The sequence below is a fragment of the Haliotis rubra genome, unplaced genomic scaffold (genome assembly GCF_003918875.1).
Source record: "Haliotis rubra isolate DU_JTF1 unplaced genomic scaffold, ASM391887v1 Scf377, whole genome shotgun sequence".
Classification (NCBI taxonomy): domain Eukaryota; kingdom Metazoa; phylum Mollusca; class Gastropoda; order Lepetellida; family Haliotidae; genus Haliotis; species Haliotis rubra.
Genome location: NW_025767054.1, coordinates 474552 through 493528, shown reverse-complemented (window position 1 = coordinate 493528; position 18977 = coordinate 474552). Strand labels below are relative to the sequence as shown.

General features: G+C 37.9%; 1 protein-coding gene and 1 long non-coding RNA gene across 4 annotated transcripts in view; both read right to left on the bottom strand.

Moving 5' to 3' along the window:
- Nucleotides 1–2: 2 nt before the first annotated feature.
- LOC124286162 lies at nucleotides 3–3476 on the bottom strand. Its single transcript, XR_006900960.1, has 2 exons — nucleotides 1191–3476; nucleotides 3–1011 (listed from the first exon to the last, which is right to left on the bottom strand). It is a non-coding gene; the product is annotated as an uncharacterized LOC124286162 (long non-coding RNA).
- A 42-nt stretch (nucleotides 3477–3518) lies between these two features.
- The window catches only part of LOC124286161 (RAC-gamma serine/threonine-protein kinase-like), a 63725-nt gene continuing 48266 nt past the window's right edge, over nucleotides 3519–18977 (bottom strand). For 2 of the 3 annotated variants that reach the window (XM_046722511.1, XM_046722510.1), the window contains exons 7-13: nucleotides 18229–18360; nucleotides 16913–16978; nucleotides 15071–15262; nucleotides 14379–14507; nucleotides 12321–12535; nucleotides 11277–11364; nucleotides 3519–4913 (exon numbers count right to left, since the gene is read on the bottom strand). In XM_046722511.1, the coding sequence (XP_046578467.1) occupies nucleotides 4677–4913; nucleotides 11277–11364; nucleotides 12321–12535; nucleotides 14379–14507; nucleotides 15071–15262; nucleotides 16913–16978; nucleotides 18229–18360 (1059 nt within the window). In that variant the 3' untranslated portion in view covers nucleotides 3519–4676. Of the gene's footprint in view, nucleotides 4914–7516; nucleotides 7780–11276; nucleotides 11365–12320; nucleotides 12536–14378; nucleotides 14508–15070; nucleotides 15263–16912; nucleotides 16979–18228; nucleotides 18361–18977 lie in introns of all 3 variants that reach the window. The other variant, XM_046722512.1, reaches the window with a different exon arrangement.

Below are 18977 nucleotides of genomic sequence, written 5' to 3'. Positions count from 1 at the left end.
TATTCACAATGTACTCCACATGGTTTATTATCTTCACAAAACTGTATCGCAATAATGCCCTTCTTAACCTAGGAATCGCATCACCAACTGAATTCTTGAATCATAACACCAGCTAATACTAGAATCATGTCAATACAAGGAATCATATATATTGCTACAATCATCACTCTCTGTCAACACATGATGATGGAAATACCTCAAACCTCTGGTGAAAAGTGATCTCAACATGACAAGCTTTAACTAAATGATCACCAAACTGACAACATAACACATGTAGTGGTGATATGCATTACATTTGAAACATATACGCAAGGCTTAGAACAATATTTTTGGTTGTGAGGACCATAAACAAAAATTACAAATGGCTGTATTTGATTCTTTCTGTTTTTCACACTGAAACAAATGAAATCTGAAGATGGCAAACACCTAGCTCCATGAAATATGGCAAGAAGACATACTCAATGGTTAGCAGAATGTTCCGGAAACAGACTCAAACTGATTCCACTTGTTTTCATGGACAGTCAAAAGTAATAATTGTAGTTTTAACTTGTTTCCATGGAAATGACAAAAGAAATCGTTTCCAAATTACTTAAAAATAAGGCACAGATTACAAGTCTTTTTAGTTCTATTTAGTGAAACAAATGTCCAGACAGTAAAACTTACGCTTAATCATGAGACTGATGTAAATTGTGTTTACAACAAATTCATTTGAGTCCGCCACCAAAACAAACTACGACATCACAAAGTACACCCAATGGATGAAACTGAAGGCACAGTTAATGCTTGATTAGTCTAATGCATATTTCCATGTGTACACATGCCTATGTATTTCCTCATCACATAATCCTCTCATAGCCGAGTAAAACACTAAGTGGACCTTTTCATATTCAGTGATCTTAGTTTCAATTGTCCATGTTTCAGCGCAAGTTAACCATAATTGTGGCTTAAACTCACATTGAACAGTGTTTTCTGGTAATATACTGACATGTCATCTTGATTTGCCAGGACCACCTGACTGACTGACTGAGTTTGGTTTTACGCCGCTTTTAGCAATATTCCAGCAACATCACGGCGGGGGACACCAGAAATGGGCTTCACACATTGTACCCATGTGGGGATTCGAACCCGGGTCTTCGGCGTGACGAGCCAACGCTTTAACCATTAGGCTACCCCACGGCCCCCAGGACCACCTGAAGTGAAGCAGGTCATAGACGTTTACCACTCTGGTGTAACCCATGAGCAAAGGTATGGTACTGACAAACCTAGAGTGAGTGAGTGAGTTTAGTTTTACGCCCCACTCAGCAATATTTCAGCTATATGTCCGCGGTCTGTAAATAATCGAGTCTGGACCAGACAATCCAGTGATCAACAGCATGAGCACTGGACAAACCTAGAAACATAATCAGGGTAAATATGGGATTCAAACCCATGATCATTAGTTTCTGGCACATGCAAGGGAGCCAACCCTGCATGGCAAATTATGTGCCTTAGATGAGAGGGCCACCTATTCTGCACCTTAAACTGGTAAAGATGGGTAGCACTGACCAGATGCGATCAGTGAGCTGATGAGAATGCCATCCTTTTTTAAAGTAAGTTATGCAATTGGTTAGTGGAGAGATTCTTTTTCATTATAAAACCAATTCAGAAATTGGTAAATAGTGAGTGCAACAATGTTTCTTTGTAAACAGGTTCACTGACTGATCAACTATTTTATTTACAAGACAAATAAATTCACATGTGGAGGTAGACTAATAACCAGAAGTAATGAAAGAATATCAACCTAACCAAGACACACTATTGTCACATATATATATCCACAACTGAATAATTATAAGATATCCACCTGTTGATCTGAGCTAACTCAAGCATATAGTCAGGACACGTTAAATGCATTAACACATCCCCTTCAAGGGCATATTAAGTCTAAATCAAACACCTTGTTAAAAATATTGCACCTCCATATTGGGTCTATACTTTCTTATATGATTTGTATGCCATAGCCTCACTTAGCCATGACTTAAACCTTAATATTTCTGAAAGTGATGTATTAAAGGAGCACAATACAATCAATACATATACTGATGAAGAAAGTGAGTATGTTGAAAGCTGCTTTAAATAGTATTTCAATTATGTCAGCTTGATGTGGGCTCATGTGGCTGGTGTGCTCAAGGGATGCAACTCTGCACAGCAAATTTCGGTGACTTAGATGGGTGGGCCACTCGTGTCACCTCAAGTTAAGAAGCCCAAAGTCTCACAAACTCTCGAGGAAGGGTTGCTGACAGAACACAGATCATAATCGAGGCACACAATTGGACAATCTAAACCCATGGTAGGAGCAGCCCGGAACAGTAACAAGATACAGCAAGACTGGCTCCAGGGGCCACCAGGGCCCCATTGTACACATCAAGAATCTGGAAAAACATTTAATGTCCAAAATAGTGATTAAAGAATTTACATAAAAGTTAGTCTGTTTCATGATATCTATAAATAGAAGTGACAACTTAACCAAATCAGATTGAGTAAAGTTTAACAAGAAAGATAACAATAATAAGCAAAATTGGCACAATGAATTACATATCAAACGACCCAGAGTTTATAAGTCAACAATGATGAATAGCAAATCTAGGTCATATAGTACATAATAGTTAATAAAATTCATTATACATCACTAAAACATAATCTTGTTTCACCACTGTCTCCATTCTAACACAGTGTCTTGAGAGGTATAAGAGCAAAGGGAGTTAACTCCGGCAGTAGTCCCAAGGTACAATGTCAGCAAGTTGGAACATTTTAATCATCTAACACCATGCTCAAGTTTAGTAAACACTACATGTTTTACACCCTGTCAAACTAAGTTCATCCTCTTGGCTCTCTATTCATGAAGGAAGGGAAATGCAAATCATATCTTAAAGATGTTTTTCTTTTCTAGGTCTAGATTTTTGAAAGATGAATATGTGTCATCTTGATGTGGGGAGAATTTCATGATACAAGTCATACATGGTTACCCCTTGGAGAAAACCATGATGCATGGTGCTGAAAAATCAAGAATCGTAATCAGGCCAAACCTGGGATTTGAACCCACTATCACTGAATGATGCAGTTTTGCACAGCGAACTGCTGTGCCGTACACCAACAGGCCATCCATGCCACCTGCACCTTTTTGTTAAACCTATGAGCCAAGTAAAGAACTCACGGTCCCAAGATTAATTTGTGATTTAAACTATCACTATAATGATGACAGATCAGTGTCATGGAGTGAGAAAAATGAGGTGAACATGTTCACTGTTGCTGCAATACTGCACATGCTTGAAGATATGATACAGTTTCAATTTGTTTTCATTAAATTTAATTTCATAGGAAAAAGTTGACTAATCATCAGTGATTACCAATTTGTATAGAGCTGACAAACCAAAGGTCATGATCGGGTGAATTTGATCTGTCACATAAAATCCTGGCTCATCTAAGGGAAGTAACTCTGCACTAAAATAGTGGTATCCTAAACCAGCCTATGTCCTTACCACTAGGGCCATAATTAACCATGCCACATCATCACACAAGGCAAGATTAACTTTGACTCACAATGTAATGTCAGTAACCACACAGAACACTCATACTCTTACTGCAATATCCACACACAGAAATTGTAAAGGACTGCAAAGTGAGTTGGATGTGTTTGTTTCTGAGTAACTTTGGAGTATGACGCTATACAATTAACAATAATGTTATTTATATTGTCTGATCAGCAATCATCTACTACTACTTCTGTTTTTCACATATATCAAAAATAGCTTTCTAATTTCATCCTATATGGTCAATTCTGGACATCTGCATCATTCCTTCAGAAGAAACAAGCACACCAATGAACGATTGCTCAGTGACACAAGAACTAGAAGGGTTCAACAAGGGGCTTAACTCAATCAACTGCCACATTCCTGAGTATACAAGCCCAACACACCATAATGTTAACTCAAGCGTACTGCCTTGCAACTTTCTTGCAGTCAGTCATGGAAGTCCACTGGAAATGTTGATTAGAACACAAGAAAATATCAGTTACCCTTGATTTCATATTTACACAATCAACATGATCCCACCTGACAAACATTCGCAAATTATCTCCATATACCTGACATTATTCTAAACTTTCAACTGTTGCAATAACATTGTTATCATATGGTAATCATTATTAACTTATATCATCCATCAGGATCTATAACTGCAATGATATAACGGTAATGCAACTGACACGTATACAGTAAGACACAAAACAAAAGATACAGATGACAATAGCATTAATGTCATACCAATGATAACAACTAGCTGCATCTTCAGGGAGTAGTTCCATTTTAGGGAAAATTCAACAAAATTATGTAACATCAGAGACACTAATAAACATGATCAGCTTTTTAAAGTTTCATAATTTGCAATTTTGAACCATGTTTAACACACCTTTTCTTAAAACATAAGAAGTTTCAATTAATATGTCAATTAATTCCTTATTGTATTCAGTAAACACATCTTTTTTATTGCAAATAAAAGAAAAATCATATACACCTCTGTGTTAATAATACATACATTTGATATTATTCAATAGCATCATGCTAAATTTGAATATTATTTCCACCTAAAATGGAGGCTCTCCTGGGTGCCAGCAATATGGTAACAACTAGCTGTGGACATTAAAAGTGTTCGTTTGTAGCTTGGGCAGAGGCACTGAGGTAATTTCCAAAACTGTTTCTGCTTCCGTGGTAGGAAAACTGCTCGAAGTACGGGAGCTCGTTATCCTCTGTAATACTCTCTAAGTGACTGCCTCCATGCTCACTGGGGGACGTGCTCATTGGTTCCTGAGCAAATTCTTCTGGGATGTATTTAGTATCCCATGCACTTTTCACATCCGGTTTCCAAGGGGGACAAATCTGAGAAGAAACATGCAAAGAGATGAAATAATGCATTTGAATGTGTTTCAAGGTTCTATGTAAAACAAAGGACATAAATATTTGGGTGACGGTTCATATGAAGCTAAGAGTGCAGGACACCGACCAAGGCAGTCACAATGCTCTACACTACAGGGACAGGAGTCACACAAATACAAGTAAAGCCATTCTTTGTTGTCCTAACGATAACTCTTCATCTAATACGTCTAAAATCTCCATTTGCAGTTCGGAAATGCATCCCAGCACAAAACCTAATCAACTACTTGAAAGAAGTATAATACCACCTGCTTCTTTCAAATTACTACAGTTAATCCATCATGCCGTAACAGGTTAACTACAGTACAATGAAAGAATTGAGTGTTATATAACTTCTTTCGAAAAGATATTGTTATGTAAAGGATTTGTTTGAAATTCCTACTAACCACAGTCACACACAAAAAGATACTGTTACTTGCAATTTGAGATCTAATGATCAATAACTCCTGTATCAAAATGAATAACAGCTTGGAGCCATTCTTATTTCTAGCAGACTAATGCCCTCAATTACATGGACTGAGCCATTTTCAGTGTTGTCACAACCCCTAGTGTACAGTACACATCCCTGTGCACTTAAAAGAACCCACGAATCCGCTGGTATATGACCAGATGGTGGCCACATGAATACGTGCAAACACCTAGTTGCGGGTACAGCAACGTGCAGTGAACTTGGACAAAGTACTGTGACTATGTGTCCCAGTCAACCCAGCTGTGAATGGGTACCTCGTTAGGATGAGAAGGCCACAATAACTCGGTGCGCCTAGTGGCTGCAAGAGTTGTATACTCCCCAGGGAGTTGAGATTGATAATACGATGTGCCATTGAGATTGACATCCAATGATCGAGGGGAAAATACCAGCGCCTTGAGCATGCACTAGTTGCCTGGATATGTGCGCTATATAAATATCCTATAATAATAATAATAATAATAACCAAAATCTGAACTACTTCAATATTATAAGCTGAATAACAGCAATGTAATCAGGGTTGCTTTAGTCTTTAACAAACTCCCCCTGAGAAGTCTGTCTTAAATATTATGCTAGTCATGGGTTTGATTCCCAGATTTGCCCTGATAATGATCCTTGGTTTGTTAACACCATTCCTAGTCTTTGAATTTCAACTAAATGACAAACAAAGAAATGAATGATTTGCCGGCCCCACGGTTCAACCCAAGTCAACCAACAAGTGCTGGAACCATTTACCACAAAGAGATGACATAGAACATTGGAGAATAACATTAAGAGGTGATGTTCTGGCATGATCCAGGAAGATCCCCCAACTAATCCCTTGTCAGAGCCCACCTTCACAAAGGTATCTTGACTGTTGTAAAGGTCTAAGTGGACATATAGCAGTGCTTCCATTATCCGGTATATACCGGACTTGGTAAGAAGTAAGAATGTCTGGTAATTTCAAAGGCTGTCGGTCATTGTGTCCGTCAAATTTTAAAATCAATTTTGTAATTACCTCTGTCAAGTTTATTTCTCCTCGAAAAAGATTACATTTTGACAATGACATCGAGGTGCTGTCAAATAAGAAATAGCAGTTCTATGGAAAACCTCAGGATAAAAATAGCGGCATTGACGCATTGCGATACTCTCCACATTTCTGATTGGTTGTTAGGGTGCAGGTCTCAGGCACAATGAAAAGTGTGATTACTTGACTGGTGGTAAAATTTACAAATGACCGGTATTTGAAATGCTAGCCAGGCACGATGTCCAGCTGTAAAAAATGACAGCGGAAACACTGAAATAGTATTCCATGCAAGTGGATCAAGTTCACCACGTGACAAAAATGAAAGTGTATAATCTTCATACAAGACAATAGTAATATTAGACTTGGCCTGTTAGCTACCTTAGTGAGTGAGTTTGGATTAACTATACTTTGAACTGATGTATCAAGGTATTTCAGGTTAATATGGGAGCAAAGTCCACAGTTGTGGTTATAGACAAACCAAAAATCTGAGGCAAATCTGAGATTTGAACCCATAATCAGAAGATACTGCCAAGTCAAGGGACGCAACTCTGCACAGCAAATTACACCCCCTGTTAATGTCCTCAAAGTTAACAAACCTACATTCTATTGTGATGCTCACAAAGACAACTTCTATATGTGTGAAGACAACAGTTAGTGCTGATAGGGCCATGACAATGTGTGGATGTGCTACTGAGAGGTGCTATGGCTACGTCCTTCACCATGCAAGTGGTCAGGCTATGGGTGGTATTTAGTGCTATCTCTGTTGCATTACATGTCAGTGTTAAACTCAAGAAATCCTGAAATAAAGAATAAAGTGTCACATCCAAAATTATAATGCAGTGCCATCTAAAACGTCAATAGAAAGTTAACAGAAACCAACTGTGTAAAAAATCAATGTTAACGAAGCAAAATTAAGCAAACTGTAGCACCATAAAACAAAACCCATGTTTAGAACAGACAAAGAAGCAAAAAAAAAAAAGTAATTAAAATTTTAAATAAAAAAAAATTGAAAGAGGCATGTATCCTCTCCCTGCCGCCTCTAAATGTGAGGATAACGCTAGGCCACCAGCTACCGACCTATATTGTTAACGCTGGTCAATCTTAAGTGAGGATTATGTTGTCCAGGTTGTCTCAAAGCTCATGCGACTGCTGGCGAGGCTACAGCGACTGCCATGGTAGGAAAACTGCTCAAAATATGGCATTGTCTCCATTTCCTCAGTCACCGTCTCCAAGCGGTGGCCACCAGGGGGTGTAAGCTCCACCGATTCCACAGTAAATGTTTCATCAAAGTAGCGCGTGTCGGTCTCGGATGTCACCTGAGGCTTGAAAGGCGGAGTCACCTGAGGGAGTGATAGATAGCATGCCAAAATTAGGCAAATAAAGTAGACAAAGCAGAAGCACAGACAGAAGAAAGCAGCTACGCGCAGTCAGCTAGCCTCTAGGACAACACATGAATGAGATAAGCAATGAACTAACAAAACGCATTCCCCTAGTCTCTGAACCCTAGTTATACACTATTTTCACCCTAAATGAGATTTGTCATTGACTTAATCCTCTTGTCTCCACACCATGGTAAACAGTATTGAAACCTAGAATTATACTAGACATATTGTAACAGCAAGTACTCATCTTTCTCTTTCTTTAGCTTTGTTGTAACATGACCTATTCCCCTAGTTTCAAAGCTCTTGGTATACAGTATTTTAACACTTGATTGAGATTAGCCATGTAGTAACATTACTTATTCCCCTAATCTCAAAGCTCTTGGTATACAGTATTTTAACACTTGATTGAGATTAGCCATGTAGTAACATTACTTATTCCCCTAATCTCAAAGCTCTTGGTATACAGTATTTTAACACTTGATTGAGATTAGCCATGTAGTAACATTACTTATTCCCCTAATCTCAAAGCTCTTGGTATACAGTATTTTAACACTTGATTGAGATTAGCCATGTAGTAACATTACTTATTCCCCTAATCCCAAAGCTCTTGGTATACAGTATTTTAACACTTGATTGAGATTAGCCATGTAGTAACATTACTTATTCCCCTAATCTCAAAGCTCTTGGTATACAGTATTTTAACACTTGATTGAGATTAGCCATGTAGTAACATTACTTATTCCCCTAATCTCAAAGCTCTTGGTATACAGTATTTTAACACTTGATTGAGATTAGCCATGTAGTAACATGATTTATTCCCCGAGTCTCCAAGCTCTGGGTATACAGTACTTTGACACTTGATTGAGATTAGCCATGTAGTAACATTACTTATTTCCATAGTCTCCAAGCTCAGTGCATACAGTATTTTAACACATACAAGATGAGATCACCCAAGTAGAATCAATTAGTATCACTTCCCAGCATTTACATTTTGAGATTTTGTATTATGTAGAAAATACAATATGAATGATGATACAAAGTGGAGATTCTGACATGAATTATAAGAGGTAACCACACAGTAAGTCAGAACTGGTGTTTAGAGAAATGGACTATGTTTATATGTGTGAACTGTTATATATGAAAGAAGGGTACAACAAATCCAGCCTGAAAACTTGTCATAAATGATACCAATGCCCCACTCTATGAAACCAATCCCCCTACATACGTAACCAATACCCCACCATATGAAACCAATACATGCAACCAATACCCCACTATATGTACTCAATATCCCACCATATGAAACCAATACCCCACCATATGAAAACCAATACCCATTATATGTAACCAGCATGTATACCTTGTTCTGCCTCCTCAACATTGGCTACCTCCCATTGTTATTGTATTATTACCTACCCCATCTGCTATGTATACCTTGTTCTGCCTCCTCAACATTGGCTTCCTCCCATTGTTATTGTATTATTACCTACCCCATCTGCTATGTATACCTTGTTCTGCCTCCTCAACATTGGCTTCCTCCCATTGTTATTGTATTATTACCTACCCCATCTGCTATGTATACCTTGTTCTGCCTCCTCAACATTGGCTTCCTCCCATTGTTATTGTATTATTACCTACCCCATCTGCTATGTATACCTTGTTCTGCGCCTCCTCAACATTGGCTTCCTCCCATTGTTATTGTATTATTACCTATCCCATTGTTGTTGTTGTTAATCCCTTTGATGTATTCCCTCATGTTGTCTTACTTAATCCCTGTTACATGTATATAAGTCGGTTCTGTGCTGTAATACTTTACTCATGCTTGACAACGGTATAAGGTGCTATACCCAAACGTCGCATCATAACAAATAAAGAAGTTGTTATCCATAAAGTATTATACTTTTCTATATGTAACCAATACCCCACTATATGAAACCAATGCCCCACCATATGAAACCAATGCCCCACCATATGAAACCAATACCCCACCATATGAAACCAATACCCACCATATATGTAACCATATGTAACCAGGATTACTTTACTAGATCATCAGACTGTGACTATGTTTTTCAGACAATTTCTTTCTGCATTTGAAATTGGAAACTTCACTTACAGTATACGCATTAAGTAGTGCTGCCCAATATAACCGGTTTACCGGTTCAGACATCAAAACGATACGCATTGCGATACGCTGATCGAAAACCGGTATTTTGATATGCATTCGGAAAACTTCGTAACACTCCGAAATCTTCGGATATTTCAGTGTTTTAAGTTGTTCATTTCCTTTTTTATTTGTGCCAAATATTATTTACATTTGTTTTTTTGTCATGATTAAAGTTTTTATTAAATCTTAATAAAGCATAGTGATTTTGTTGTATTTTTGCTTTATAAATCAAGCATTAACTCGATTATACATAGTTTTTTGTTGAAAAAACCCTTCTTGCAATATATTGCAATACACATCGCAATATACGCTTTTGCATTACAATATATCGCAATATGAAAATTCTCTGCAATACCATTACCCACCCCTAGCATTTAGTCATTCCATATGTTGTCCATTACCATTGTTACATCACAACACGGTGGCATTAGTAAGGTTTGGTACAGAGGACAAACATGCAAGCATGGCAATTTATATACATCATCTTAATCATTTCCTCTCCCTGGTACAACATGGAAAACTTACAAACTGGTAATTCTTTCATATTCATCAGTACATCCAAAGTTTCATCATTACAACAATACAAACATCTGTGTTTAAATTGTTTGTGGTCTGGTGAAGTCAACGTGTTGAGTTACCTCCCATTGTTTGTAATGATGTGAAGGTGCTGTGTAATGAATATGCAAACACAAATGGGATGAAAGCATCTATAATGAAGAGTACAGAGTTATCCAACACCAGAGAAAAGGGATACTTTTGCTTCAATCATAATATCTAAATATTTACAGAATATATCGAAATGATAAATCTAAATGATATATCTACAAATGATAAATATAATTATACACTTTAAAGTATAAATATAGAATTAGGATTAAAATGCAAAAAAACATTAGCTTGGACTGTCAAATAAGATTTAGATGTTTTCTAGAAAAAAAATCTATTTTCACAAACAAAATATGATTAAAACCCTGCTGCAGAACAGAACTAGAAATGATATGAAGCTAACTTTAGACTATCATTCTTCCTAAATGTAAAACTAGAGAAGCTGTTACAACAACTGATCCATCTGACAACAAGTCAACATGAATATTTCGCAGTACTCCAGCTAGTTGTGGGCGCTACTGTTCAGGTTAGAGAGTATTGCTCTAAAGGAAGGTTCCATTAACCTTACATCCAAAGACATGGAAGTGTACCATAAATACCAATCATAAACTGTGAGGTCACAAAAATATGAAAAAGAAAGTACAAAAATACACAAAGGTGAATAATGACTGCAGTGCTTTACCTTCTTCTCCGCCAGATCCGCCCAGTTGATGGGCATGAAGAAGGGATGAGACATTATTTCCCTTACATCAGCTTCACTCCCGCCGAGTCTGTCAGGATGGAAAACAGAATTACAGCTATCTAAGGCTGTAACCATTCACTCGCATATTCGGTGAATCGAACCGTAGCCCTTCATGAATTCAATTCGTTATTCGTGGTCACCAGAACCGAATATTAACGAATATTTACAATTTTTTTAAAGGAGCATGTTTTACTTGAACCCTTATGTCCTTTTCCAAAGTGAGATATGCAAGGATGGAACATGTACTAGCATTGCAGTAGTGCAAGTCATGTTAGTTTGCCAAGGCCGCACATGGTACTGTCGACTATACCCATTACATACCAAATTTGAGTGTCATGAGATCACTGGTTATTGCTGTGACGAATTAACACTGTTGACATGCTGTTCCATATTGTACATCAATCACTTAACAACAATATTGTATTCGTGAATAACTATTTGTATTCGTTACCCAATATTCATGATACGTATCATATTTGCCACATAGTGTATTCGTTGCAGCCCTACAGCTATCTGATAATTTACCTGGTTCAGTTCCATACTACATCCCTGTGACACCTAATGTTCCCTCAATAGTGTGGGCATGTGTTTGTGAGTGTCCCCAGATGGGATTCCTGGGTAGAACTAATCTCTAGCAATTTATGACTTAATCCATAAACGGTCATGTTTAGTGACGGCAGTATTAGGTCCTCAAACCAAGAGTGAGTGAGCAAGTATGGTTTAGCAATATTCCAAGAAATATCACAAGAAATGGGCTTCACACATTGTACCCATGATGGGAATCGAACAAGGGTCTTCGGTGTGACGAGCAAACGCATTAATCACTTGGCTACCCCAGTGCCCTCTCAAACCAAAAAAAAACATTTATCACATTTAAGGAACTTTCCACTTGGGCAGCCCAAACGATTGTTAATAAAAAGTACGGATGATGGCCAAATGATTTGTGTCCTTATGTCAGCACATGTGAAGGGCACTTCCACTGACCTGTCTTTGGGATTTTTGGCCAGTAGGCCTGTGAGTAGACTCTTGGCATCTTCAGACAACGTCCGGGGAAACTTGACCGACTGAAGCAGGATGAGTTCAAACAGTACGTCGTGGTCACGGTTGTAGAACGGCAGTCGACCACACATCATCTCATACATGACCACTCCCGTCCCCCACCAGTCCACTGCTCTCCCATAGTCATTGTCTTCTAAAACCTAGAGAATGATGGGAGTAGATGCTGGTTTAGTTACCAATATAAAAAACAGATATTCTTCTTGTCTGTTCTGTGCTTGAACCAGATGGATTTAATGCTTCTTCGGACAGAATTTCAGCCAATCATGATGTGCTAACTTATGTCAGATAACGCCTACAGTGATGTCTAATGATGACGTTTACCACTAAAACAATGCATACAAGAATGTGCATGGTGCCAACAAACCAAGAATCATAATAGGTTGATTTGGTGAATCTAAGACTGGGATTCTGGTACATATAAGGGACATAACTCTGTTAGGATAGTGCGGTTGCTTAGAAAATTGTCAATCTTTGCACTTCTAAATAATATAGCCATATCAAGAAGACATCTATATTTCCATGTCAGCTTAGAACAAGTGAGTGAGCATGTGAAGCAGGATTAACACAGCTTTGAATTTTATTCCAGTTATATCATGATGCATTGGCTTAATATGGAAAAAACCCAGAGGTAATGCTGGTCTCTATTTGCCATGTTAGTGAGCTGAACTTTGGTACAACCTAGAAACATACTCAGGACAAAGCAGGATCTGAACCTTGAGTCATAAAGGGACACAACTCTGCACAGTGAATTGTGCTGCCTCAGATGATTGGGCTACCACTGCCCTGAACACATCTAAGAAACCACAAAGCATAGGTTTTTTGGTTAGTTTGTCTCTGCTTTCAGAGACACAACTGTGGAAATCATCTATAGAAAGTTTCAGCATTTTAGGTCTTGTTTCAGAGGTATGATAAAGAAACAATAGATAACAAGCATTGTCACTAAGGTGACATAATCCCCCGCCGCAAATTATCAAATCAAACTTATAACGTAATGAAAGTTTAAGATGAAGTTCAATGTCAACAAAAACATGACCAGTCAACCTCTCTTGATATCTTGCTCTTTAGGTGTTCAAACACACACATATTTTCAAGACTGACTTTGACCTTGACATGAATGTCATAGTGTATGAAATATGCACAAATAGTACTAAAGAAATTGCTTATTGAAAAACATTTAAGGGAAGTCTTGAAAGTCTATGAAGAAAATCCAGTGAACCGCTTTTAAAATATCTTGCTGACAATTCAGGTTAACAAGATGAAATATTGAAAGTGTCGTCGTGACCCTGAAAATTATGTGCAGGTTGCCAAAATTGACTTGGCCCTGGGCCTTTCCTAGATGAAGCTTGGTGTCAAGTAAGAAGAAAATCCAGTGAATATTTTTTAGATATCTTGATGACTATCTTAACATGCAATTTAACATGCTGAAATCTTCAAAGTGTCTCTGTGACCTTGAAAATTAAGTGAAGGTCACCAAAATCCACTGGGCCTTCCCTGGATGAAGCTTGGTGTCAAATATGAAGAAAATCCAGTGAATGGTTCTTGAGGTATCTCGCTGACAAGCATAACATGCAAGTTAATATGCTGAAATCTTCAAAGTGTCGCCATGACCTTGAAAATTAAGTGAAGGTCACCAAAATCGAATTGGCCCCGCGCCTTCCCTAGATAAAGCTTGGTATTGAATATGAAGAAAATCCAAGGAACGGTTCTAGAGATAGCTTAACATGCAGGTAAAACGTGAAAGTCCCCTTGTGACCTTGAAATGAAGGTCAAGGTCACCAAACCTGATTTGGACCTTTCATATACTGTGATGAACCTAGGTACCAAATATGAAAAGAATCTAGCTGAACGGTTCTTAAGATATTCCAATTCGTACGGACGGACGGACGGACGTAGTACAGAGCCTAATACGCGTGGCGGGGGATAACAAACAATGTTTCCAACATACAGACACTCGATCCTCAGTTAAACTATGGGAGTACTGACCTCAGGAGCAAGGTACTCTGGTGTCCCACAGAATGTGCTGGTACTGGCACCGAAGTGCATCTCTTCCTTACACAGGCCAAAGTCAGCTATCTTAATGTGACCATCTTTGTCCAGTAATAAATTCTCCAGCTGGAAAGGAATGGCAGAATGGAAACATTCATTCTATAATGATTGTGACATATGATGAAGCACTGGTCCCGTTGTGGACATTTCTCAATGATTACTTCTATCAGAACGCATGGCATAATCTGTGGTATGTCACGTTTATTTGTATGTATCTTACTACATAACTTCAATTTTGTAGACGGACTGTCTACATTAAAAGTTTACTAAACATGCTCAAGACAGGGCTTCATGCTTCTGATACATTTTTAAAATAACAAACTATTCTAACATGTTTCCAACATATACATTATAGATCATAACACCTTGTTGCTAATAGAATGTGTTAAATTTACATCAAATAATCCCATGAACAAAATCAGGAAATCCATAACAACTTATCAACTGTCATTATTAATATTAGAATAATCAGTCTAAATCTACCTTAGAATGTATGGATAAACAAAGTATCTTGGGATCTTGTGATGAAAATATACTAGTGCCATAGAGCAAAGCTAGTTCACTGATTTTAAGTTTAAATCATTTAACAATAAAAATATTGTTCAGTATGGGAGGTTATACATTCTCACCTTAAGATCTCTATATACAATATTATTTTCATGCAGGTAACCAAGGGCAGATATGATTTCCGCGCCATAAAATCTTGTCCGGTCTTCAGAGAAGACACGATCTCTGGACAAGTGGAAAAACAGTTCTCCGCCATTTACATACTCCATCACAAAACACAGGCGGTCTGCTGTCTGGAATGAATACTTCAGTTCCTGTGGGAGAAACAACATACCCTGGTGAGGAACGAAAACGGTTACAGCCACATAATAATATGTTACGCATAACAATACACATGTAACGTGATGTCATTTTTACGTCAAATTTTGTGTAAATTTCTTCACTATAAATATTTCAGAGTAGGTTAAAAAAGAACAAAAACATGTTCATAGCAGCTTTTTATAGTAGTGAACTTGAAATACAGGTACTACACATTTTCAATATTTAACTGACAAACATGCTCAGGGGTCATTGAAATATACTACTCACACTTTGCTAAGGATCACAAAAACCCACAACTTTATTCAAACGTAGATTTATAATTTGAAATTGTATCCATTTGAAACTGGATAATTATAATATGGTAACCCCTCTTTAGGCAAACAGTCACTTTAATCTAACCTTATGCACTTGATACATGAGTAACCATAAACATGGTTTTCATGGCACCAATCAACCATTTTGCAAATCATGGAACTAGTCATTGACAAGTACACAACACCTGTCAATATATGAAATGACAAACTGCAACCTAGGATCCATGCTTACAATAAGCTTGGATATTTAAACCAAATTTGACCCCACATCATAGTTTTCTGTTGAATCCATGACTTGATCCTTAGCAAAGTGTGAATAGTATAATAGCAAGTAATTTATTTATTTCACATCGTGTGGTGGCGTGTGGTCCTGTGCATACGGATCAGGTCACAAATCAGTTGAAGTTTAGCACCGTTGAGCATGGAGAATCCTTGGATGGGTGACAGTTTGACTCCTGCGAGTTTCTAGGACTTCAGTCCTGCCCCACAATGACGCACATGTGATACATGTGGTCTCACCTTAGGCAAGTGAGTTTGTTCAAAATTGCCTCTGTTCACCCAGCAGAAAATGGGTACCCGGTGAGATAAGTCATGTGTCTATTAACATTCTAGTGCTTAACAGGCAGCTTGGGTTATCCAGGGTAATAATAATCACACCCAGCAGAAAATGGGTACCCAGTGAGATAAGTCATGTGAGTATTAACATTCTAGCGCCTAACAGGCAGCTTAGGTTATCCGGGGTAATAACAATCACACCCAGCAGAAAATGGGTACCCGGTGAGATAAGTCATGTGAGTATTAACATTCTAGTGCCTAACAGGCAGCTTGGGTTATCCGGGGTAATAATAATCACACCAAACAGAAAATGGGTACCCGGTGAGATAAGTCATGTGAGTATTAACCTTCTAGCGTCTCACAGGCAGCTTGGGTTATCCGGGGTAATAATAATCACACCAAACAGAAAATGGGTACCCGGTGAGATAAGTCATGTGAGTATTAACCTTCTAGCGCCTCACAGGCAGCTTGGGTTATCCGGGGTAATAATGATCAGATTCTGATTACAGCGTCCAGTGAGCAACTAGTCAGATGGATACTAGGCGCTATATAAATGAACAATTACTATTATTACATCACTTTATTACACTGGCCATGACAGATGAACTATTGAAAACATGAAATAGTGTTTTCTTTAACAACTTGTGAGTAGTGTGCAATATCTAAAAACACCAAATGACTGAGCTGCTGCTACCCTACATAGTTTAGTGGTACTACTGACTTCCTGGTTTACAGGGTTCAACTGTGTGATGAAACAGTCTTTGCAATACATACTGTCAAGAAAGGATGCTTTGTTGTTTGCAGAACTCTGTTTTCTGTTAATGTGTGGGTCACCTCATCCTGAAAAACAAATAAGTGTTACATGATTAATTCACTCAGGAAAACCATTACCAAAGATACATTCTGTTTACTGAACATGAAGACACTGAAAGCAATACTCCTTCAGCTCTCAATAATAGACAGAAACACAAACGAACACTAGTCAGTTGATTATCAGTAACACTGACTGACTGACTGAGTTTGGTTTTACGCCGCTTTTAGCAATATTCCAGCAACATCACGGCAGGGGACAATTATCAGTAACAATTCCAGCTACAGTATATGCTATTGTTTTGGTTCCAATATGAGTTTCAATATAAATACAGAGCTGCAGATAACTTTTTGGGTCATTGAGTTATGTACTCATTTTGTTCATCTCAATTGGGTATCCTAATTTTCCTTTGAGTAACCAAATAAATTGTACCCACCTCACTCAAACTCAATTGGGTATTTTGCCATTTTCCATTGATTGTAAAAATATAATAAAGTTTAAATGTTGGTTTACGTGTTTGATATTTATATTTGATCTGTAATAGGAACGATAAGAAAGACTGCATGTTGCCAAGTTCATGTGCTGAAATAGAACCTCTCAGTATACCTCAGTTATTTTATCAATTTTTGTGTGTAACATGTAAGATCGAATGTATTCAGTATTTACAAAACTTTAAGCGTACTTGTAAGCAATAAACTTAATATTAATTGGGTTTTCACATAAATATTTGTGTACCGGTAATTTACACAGATACGCAGCTTATCTGTACCTCTTGCAAGTCGGCAAGAAAAAAACATGACAAACTCTTTCAAACATTTGATGTACAGCAGCCATGAATTAAGATGAAAGCTCTTTGAACAGTATTTCAGTTATATCAATGAGTCAGCCTAACTGTGAAAAGAAAGCTTGAAGTGTAGCAGATCTTAGATCCCCACACCTGGGAAACCAAACAATGGGTGGTGCTGTCAACCTTGTAACTGGGATTAAACCCATGAACATAGATTCCTGGCACATCTAAGGGACATAATCCTGCATAACTGGTCCACCTGTGCTTGCCAACAAGTTAAAGGTAGAAAGGACCAACCTGGTCTTAATGTGTCAATTCTAAATTCTTAAGCCTTAGTAAAGAAAATTTACTGCTGATATTGTACACCACCTTAATAAACAGGGAGATTCAGTCCTTGGAGTAAATATATAAAATAACTTAGATACCAAATTAACATATCATCACAAGCTATGAGTATTCGGATTTGTCTTGCTGAATGGAGGTATACCTTACCTTTGCAATAATTACTGCTTTCTTGAGGATTTTGATCGCATATAAATGATTTGTTGCTTTTTCTTTACATAAAATGACTTTTCCAAATGTTCCTTTCCCGAGAACCTTAAGAAACTGGAAATCATCAAGTGACTGAAAGAAACCAAAATACATTAAATGTTCAGTCTTCTGACAAATGAGGCAGTGTGCAACCAAACCACTACATCAAATCATGGCACATTTTATTTCATCACATATATCATTCTCTTCCCACAGAGGTTACTTGTCATATCTTCCTACGAACTTCTGTTCTAATACGATCATATTTCCCGGTTCTCGTAAAATCCCCTAGCGGCAAAAAATCGCAACACGAATTATCTCCCTTCTTTCTGTCCAATCAGAACATGTGTTACATCAACTTGACTAATACAAGCAAATGTTGGGTCACAAATATCCCTCCTCTGCCAGGAACTTGTGTTGATGTGACACACAAGACATTTAATGGCTAGCTTGTCCATTGTCAACGAGGGCGATGGAGACGCCATTGAACCGCCATTTACATGACTGAGTTCTGTCTATAACAAACGTTTGCGCATCGCGCAGGGAAAGCGGCTCTATTTTCCCGAAGCATACGGAAATAACCGAGGCCTTGCGAATGATCACTTTTGAAACAACGTCGCTGATTGCACAACTAAATCTGATTGCAACCAATCACGAATCCTGAACACTCGCACCATGAAAGGGACGTATTAGAACAGAGGTTCGTAGGA